The sequence below is a fragment of the Pyxicephalus adspersus genome, chromosome 3, assembly GCF_032062135.1.
Source record: "Pyxicephalus adspersus chromosome 3, UCB_Pads_2.0, whole genome shotgun sequence".
Taxonomy (NCBI): domain Eukaryota; kingdom Metazoa; phylum Chordata; class Amphibia; order Anura; family Pyxicephalidae; genus Pyxicephalus; species Pyxicephalus adspersus.
The window spans coordinates 120773574-120781399 of NC_092860.1; the positions used below are offsets into that span (position 1 = coordinate 120773574).

The 7826-nt window shown below is 37.2% G+C and overlaps 1 protein-coding gene across 1 annotated transcript; it reads left to right on the forward strand.

The window, feature by feature from the left end:
- Positions 1 to 1469: 1469 nt before the first annotated feature.
- Positions 1470 to 6969, forward strand: FGF20 (fibroblast growth factor 20). Its single transcript, XM_072407125.1, has 3 exons — positions 1470 to 1746; positions 3690 to 3793; positions 5666 to 6969. The coding sequence occupies exons 1-3, from the start codon at positions 1470 to 1472 to the stop codon at positions 5909 to 5911; spliced, it is 627 nt and encodes a 208-aa protein (XP_072263226.1). The 3' UTR covers positions 5912 to 6969.
- The last annotated feature ends 857 nt before the right edge of the window (positions 6970 to 7826 follow it).

Genomic DNA, 7826 nt, shown 5'->3' on the forward strand with positions numbered 1-7826 from the left:
ACACACAGAAATAGAGAGAGGGAGAGACAGAGAGAGAGAGAGAGAGAGAGAGACAGAGATATATAGGGACACACACAGAGAAAGAGAGAGGGAGAGGCACACACACAGAGGGAGAGAGAGAGACAGAGATAGAGAGAGGGAGAGAGAGAGACAGAGATAGAGAGAGGGAGAGAGAGAGACAGAGATAGAGAGAGGGGGAGAGAAAGAGAGGGGGGGAGAGAGACACACACACAGATAGAGAGAGAGAGACAGAGATAGAGAGACGGAGAGAGAGACACACACACAGAGATAGAGAGAGTGAGAGAGATAGAGAATATAATAAATATTAACACAATGCTCATTTAAGTTGAGTTGACTTTGCGCCTTTGTGCAGACCTACAGATATAACTATCATATTCTGTATGAAAGCAATTGATACTAATTTGAGCATGGGGTACATTGTATCGAGGAATACGTCTAGGATTTGTACACTCCTATTTTGCATTTCATATTTTTGAATCCTTTCACTCATTATGGGACACCACTCCTGAATAGATAAGACTCTTTTTCAGACTTCGATACTAATCTTGCATACTACACCTTCTTTTACTGTATATGCACTAAGCCTGACATTTCAATGGCAGTAATGTTATACAACTAGAAAGGATCAGGTGAGAGATCTTTGTGTATCCAGAGAACATTTTATTCGAAGCATACAGTGGTGTGTGCTGTTCATTTAATATTATCCCTCTATAGAATGAGTGTGCATCAATGATCATACATAGTTTTATTGGTCCATCATCAAGGAATGGCTGATGATATATCTAACAGTTCAGACACAGAGCACCTTGCAGTCATCAGAGGTGAAAACTACGTGTGTTTTATTGGTGCTTTACAAGCAGGAGGCATTCCTGTGGTTTGAGGCTTTTCCTTTGTATGTCTGTGAGTCTGGGAAGGTCTATAGGGAAGGAGCCGCCCCTCTGCCTGTCTACCTTTCCTTGCACCTGTCCAGGCAATGTATTAGTAGGAGAGCTCCTGCCTGTAGGATCACTCTGCTCTCTTCTGCTGCTAGCCCCACTTCTATCTTCTCCAGCATCACAGATTAGGACCTCTTCTTCATTCTTCAACTCACCAATCTCCTGCAACTTGACCACCACCAAAGGTTGTTCTTTACACTCAGTCTGGATGATCTAGGGGCAAATGTGGATTATTGTTATCATGGCTGTGATTAACATTGCATGTGAATGGGCCTGCATTGAGAAGAGACAATTTGCACATAGAGACCCCTGAGAGGTGTGAATTCTGCGAGCCTCCCCTTCTTAGTGGTCTTCATTAGCATATGTCAATTTGAACAATATATGGACTTTCTCAACATACACCAGTTACCTCTGCACTCTTGTCCACAGACTCCTGCAGGATTGCAATAGGTGCTGCTGCTGGCACAGCCAGTGATCAGGGAGAAATTAGAGCACTATCCTTTACCTGGACACATGGCTCCTTTACCGGAGATAGGGAGCTATCTGGCCGGGCTGGATACCCTAGGACAAATTGGCTCTCACTTTTTGTTGCCTCCTGTCAGGGAGGGCACTTTCCTATTCCACGACCCCTTGGCACAAGCTGATCGATTGTCGCGCAGCACCTCCTCCGACTTGGCACATCTCCAGGGCATCCTGCGCCGCCGCCAACTCTACTGCAGGACTGGCTTCCACCTACAGATCATGCCCGATGGCAATGTGCTGGGCACACGTCAGGACCACAGCCGCTTCGGTAGGTGCACACTCTGTTATCTCCCAGCAGCAGCAGCAGGGGAATGATAGCCGCTAATTGTCCCCTATCTATGTACTAATGTGCGGATTTAGCGCATATTACACCAGATAAGTGCTGAACAAGTGTCCATCTAAACAAAGAGGAAAGTTTATGTAGTGCTGCTCAGTTTACTGATCTCTAATTGTATTCTACTAATTTTCCTGCATTTTTACAGGGTTTACCTAATTCACCTAATACCCTATAATGGTTTAATTTGTTTTGTCCTAATCTGATCAACTAATTGCATTTTGTTTTTAACTTGCTATCATTTATATAAACATAAGGAAGTGGACATAGTTATTATAAATTATATAAAATAATATTATAGTATGAGATGTTGCTTGTTTATACCCCCTTTGCCTTACTTTTTGCCTTGCAGCCCATAGACTGTAAAGTGTAGATGTAGATATTTAGCAATCTCCTCATTTAGATCTGTTTTTTTATAAATGTTGTTTGTGCAGCAGAAAATATTGCATTCTAAAGAGGTATTTAAAATTGTTTTATAAACCATTCTACTAAATCTGACTGTTGAATATTTCTGAGACAACGCCAGAGGAATTTAAATAGAGAGCAAAGTTATTATTGAATATCATTCATAATATGCTGATGATTGTTGATGACTTGGGGTTGTAGAATTTGCATGATCCGTAGTTTATGCAGTATTGTGAGTATGTTCTTTTATATAATCTTGGGTTTGGACTTACACTTGGCGCACTATAAGTGATAGGAACTTTGTATTTTCTCTTGGGGGGCTATTTATAAATCAATGAATCTTACATTTACCGGAACCTTCCGTGATGGATAATCAATTATTGCCATCAAAACACATGGACCTGGAAGATTCTGCACTGGGGAATGTTTAAGAGAACATCAGATTCACTTTTTTTATAAATACAATCCCATGTGTTCTTCCTAAATATTTTGTTCACAGATATCTGATCCCACGTGGACTTGGGATATGAGCCTGTAAAACGTTAGTAAACAATTACATTTTTGCCTAATGTGCACAGCCGGACAGCAAGGCCTCATGTACAGTCAAATACAATATTGATCTTATGAAATAGATGGAATGTTCTTTCCCAAAATTTTCCTCTCTTCCACCGTACTATGGGTATGTTTCAGCACACAACGCAGCCCTATACACCTCTAATACCGAGGACAGGCAAGGATGGAAAGCTTATCTGACAGGAAGAGTGAATAATGATTGAGATATTTATTCACCTCTCTTTTATCTGAACAAACTAGCTATTGTTGATAACAACTCCCCCCACCATCATATTGATTTAGCCTCTGTAAAGCTGATTAAAACATTTTCTATCACTTTCCCATACCCAAGGCAATAATTAATAATTATTCTGAACCTCTTTGATGCTTACTAGTATAGGCTTAAATTAATCTTGTAAAATTCAAAAAACATATATCAAGGAAGATAAATTGTTGTGCCAGTTTACCAGTGTGTACACCAGTGTTTGGATGAAGTGAGAAAACTCTTGTTTTGTATGTGTACAGGAGTCGTTTTGCTAGGCATAAATATTCGGCAGAGATCAAATATTTGCTGTGGTTCTATTATATGGAGCTCCCTTTCATACTGCCCCTATTCTAAGCTCAGCTTCCTCTGATGTGGTCTCCCACTGGTTGACTCACCTGCTTGTTGTGATTTTTTTTTAAAGACGTGCTTTGAAAAAGATAGCACAATAAAGACAAAATACCACCATCATTTTCATGGGGAATGAGTCCACTTTCTGGGACTTTATAAGAAATAAACTGAACGCTGTAACGTTATCTTGAAGTTTTCTATCAAAAGATCTTCGTCTCATGTTACCTACTGAAGATTTCTGTTCAGGCTGGATGATCAAACCTAATTCTGTAAAATGTACTCACAATTTTTGTTTTTCTCTTTATAGGCATTCTAGAATTTATCAGCGTGGCTATTGGTCTGGTCAGCATTAGAGGTGTAGACAGTGGCCTATACTTGGGAATGAATGACAAAGGGGAACTCTTTGGATCTGTAAGTATATATTTTACTTGTATTTAACTTTAATTAATTTTATAAATCCCACGATCTCAGGAAATCTCAGGCAACCACAAATTATTTTTAGTGTTAACTATAATCTAATGGTTGCTTTGTGTTATTGCACTTTGCATATAACCAATAATGTCTTTGGTGCATTAGTGAATAAGGGTGAAAATAAATCATACAGTCATGCTTTAAATTGAATAATTATTGTACCTATAATGCAAAGATCAAAGACTGAGGTGCTTGGTGTTATACACTTAGATTGATGGGGTTGATCCTTTAGTCATCTCAGTGAGAAGAGAGTTGGAAGGTCCACTGGGTCCGTTTAAGGCTGTTAAGTCATACATGTTAAGGTGGAATAACTTCGAACATGAAAATTGCCTGATCATGAAACATTTAAAAGATAACAGTTCTATCACAGTAAAGTAAGATGTCCTATTGATTCCCTGGTTCCCTATGTAAACAGTCAAGCAGTGCACTACTACGCATGCTTGGATTAAAAAGTATAGCCAGGGCTTCATAGTGGAAAATTAGTGTCAGGTTTACTTTTAAGCAAGCCTATGCACAGAAGTGCGTCACTTGAGTCTTTACATTCACAGAGAATAGGACTAGACCTAGTAATTTGATCTATATATTGGCCATATGTATAATGGTACTTACATTTCTTGGGTACAGATGGATGGGGTGGGCATAGCATACCTTTGCAGTGAAAGAACTGTTATCCTCTAAAGTACACTGTTTACACCTAATGTCTGACAATGGATTGTTATATTGTGATGCTTAAAATGTATCTAAAGCCAACCCCCCCTCTCGTTGGCCATTCACTGAATAGATTGGTATGTATGATTGGCTTAGGGGAGATAAAGGATACATTATTATTTCATTCTAAAGATCTAAGCAGCGATCCACATATCATTTGCACCTTAGTATATAGGTAACTTTTGTTTATACGCCCATTTATGATATATATAAAACTTTTGAGTTCCCCTTGAATTCTGATTTGGCATTGCAATATTGTCCACTTAGTGTCCAGAAATTAGCAGTATCAAGAGTGGCCAACACCATGCAACATTCTGCAAAGGTGGTAAAGAATTGGCACTGTTTTTTATTCTTTATTTTTTAATGGCAGTTAAATATTTTCCAAAGGCAGAATCATATAAAAGTAAAGCAATTTGTACTTAAATGTATTCTTCTCCCAGCTTAAATATATTTTTAATTATTCAATTAAATTTTACTATTAAAAGTGCACTAACAGGGATAGAAACTGCATCAGTAGCACACTAAGCTGAAATACAAAAACACTTTATAATTATTCCCCATTATAAAAAGTTAATGACACAAATGAACCTTAATTCTGTGTGCCCTTTGAATGACAGCCTTATTCAAACATATTGTTGGGCTTTAGCTTGTCCCGGTATTATATTCACCAGCACTGAAACAACACATGAAAGAATAGGATATGGTTGAAGAAGAATTTCCCATGCTTTCAGCAGTTTTATACAATTGTCCTACTCTGCAGGTAATGTGCAGTTTATTTTCTGATGTAGTATTGTATTCAGTGCTGTTCTCTGCTTACAAATATTTTGTAGATTTTAGTTTTATAGATTCAGGATTAGGTATAGCTCAATATTTTCACTAGATTGCAAAAAGAACAGTGGAAACAGTGACCCCTGCAGGTGAAATGTGGTACTGCCCTAGGTTTAGAAAAAACGTTCTCAGAAAAAAAGCAGGTTAAACACAATCATTTTACATTTGACAAACAATTATGATCATATATACAGCTTTGACAAGTTTATTTTTTTAGCAATGATTATTTTAAAATATGAATAAATATATTAATGTTTAAAATTTCCTTTTTAACAGGAAAAATTAACTTCTGAATGCATTTTCCGGGAGCAATTTGAAGAAAATTGGTATAATACCTATTCTTCAAATCTTTATAAACATGGAGAATCAGGTAGACGATACTTTGTAGCACTTAATAAAGATGGGACTCCTAGAGATGGAGCTCGAGCTAAAAGACATCAGAAATTTACTCATTTTCTGCCTAGACCAGTGGACCCCGAGAAGGTACCTGAACTTTACAAAGAAGTAATGGGATATAGCTGAAAAGCCACACCAGGAATGAAGGATTTATATGCCAAAACAGGTCTTTTCTTGAAGGTGTAAAAGACCTACAGTCACTGACAGCTTGGATGAGTGTGACCAAAGAATGTACGTGGTCATTGTAAAGATCTCCTACATTGTGGATGAAGATACAGGAACTAGTGGATAAGACACAGAGTCAGAACTTCTTTGCTGATCACGTGGAGAATCATCACAGCCTACAGGAACAAGAACATTCCACTATCTGATGACATCTGCTGGCATCACATGACACATTCTACAACTGTAAATTCTATAGAATGGAAACATGGGGAAAAAAGCAACACTGCCAAAGGCTGCGAGTGAGATTTTTGTTTAACCGAACAGAAGCTAACTGCATTTTTCCAAAATGCCAATCAAATAATTACTTTGAGAAATCCAATGGCAAGATATCAGCAAAGCATTCCTATGTCTCTCCATCCCATTCCAAAGGATGAAAAAACGCAACAGGCTTCCCCAATGGATTTTTCAGAAGAGATAAAAAAGCCAAAGTCCATTTGCAACAGAAAAGACATTTTGTTATGTGCTTGTGGATGGGACTAGTGGCACATATTGCTGTTGGAAAATATTGCCATTGGTGTCATTAGACGCCTCTCCTTGATTCTCACCATTAATGACATTTCCAGACAAGAATGCAGTTTGCAGACTGTGGACTAACTATGCATTTATCTATAAAAATATATTTATTTTTTATACTTATTTATTTTAAATTCTATTTTTTACTATTTTTTTCAACCTAAAAGTCACATTGTCCTTGATTATGGGTTACAGTGATTTTTTTTTGTGCATCATCATATTAGGACATTCCAAACTATCAACTGTTTATTGACAGTCACTTGTGAAATTACAATGGGTTTCCACAATAAAAATAAATATAATAACATAAATCATAAGATCAGAATATTTTGTATTTTGACAACAAAGTAAGGTTATTGGATTCCTTCGATGTATATGAATGCCCAAAATTGTAACAATTTCATTTCGCATTTACAAAAGTATTAAAATACACATTGTAATGAAAAGATTGGTCTTGTTTTAGTCTTTGGCAGTTTTTGTTGCCTTCATATCTAAACCTGCTAACAATAAACATAGCCTTAATGACTTTTAATGCAGCTGGAGAAGTTTCTACATCATTCCATGTATTGTGGTTTGTCATTCCGAGCAATGTTAAAGAACATTATTTTTTGATATCTTTCGGAAGATAAGGTTATACCTTGGCAGCACATTTCGTAGGTTGTCATATGGTTTGTTTTGGCAACAATATCAATCGAATAGGAACTGAACACGTTTCCTTTTAACTAATGTACAGAGATATCAAAACTGGTATACTGTGCCCTTACAGGGATCTTGATAGTTGACATAACATTTATAAAAACAGGTACAGTTTCCAGTGGAAACTGACCAAATATTTGCTTTCATTTTCTAAACTGAACTATATAAAGTACCAGTAGAGATAAAGTCATTGCTGTGGTTAACAGCAAATTTTCCTGAGTACTGACTTCCGCAGCTTTTCCTAAAATGTGTCCTAATATATTGTTATTGTGCTCTCTGGTTTCTTTGAGGACATTTTATATATCAAGAGGTGACATAAAAAAACCCAACCCTCCATCTCCACCCTGTATAATAATTACACATATTACTTATTACTTACATTACAATTAGCACTTTTACTAGATAGGAAATTGCCCCAAAGTCAGAGAAGTAAAGCCAATAGTTACAAAGTGAACTAATTTAGTGAGTCACACAGAGAAGGGGGTTGCACTGTGGCAATGTTCTGCATATTTGAAAACACATCTTCACTACTGACTCCTCTATGTCTAATGCTGATAATGGAACTCTTGTGCATGCCCAAATATTACATTGTCTCCAGCATCCAGGT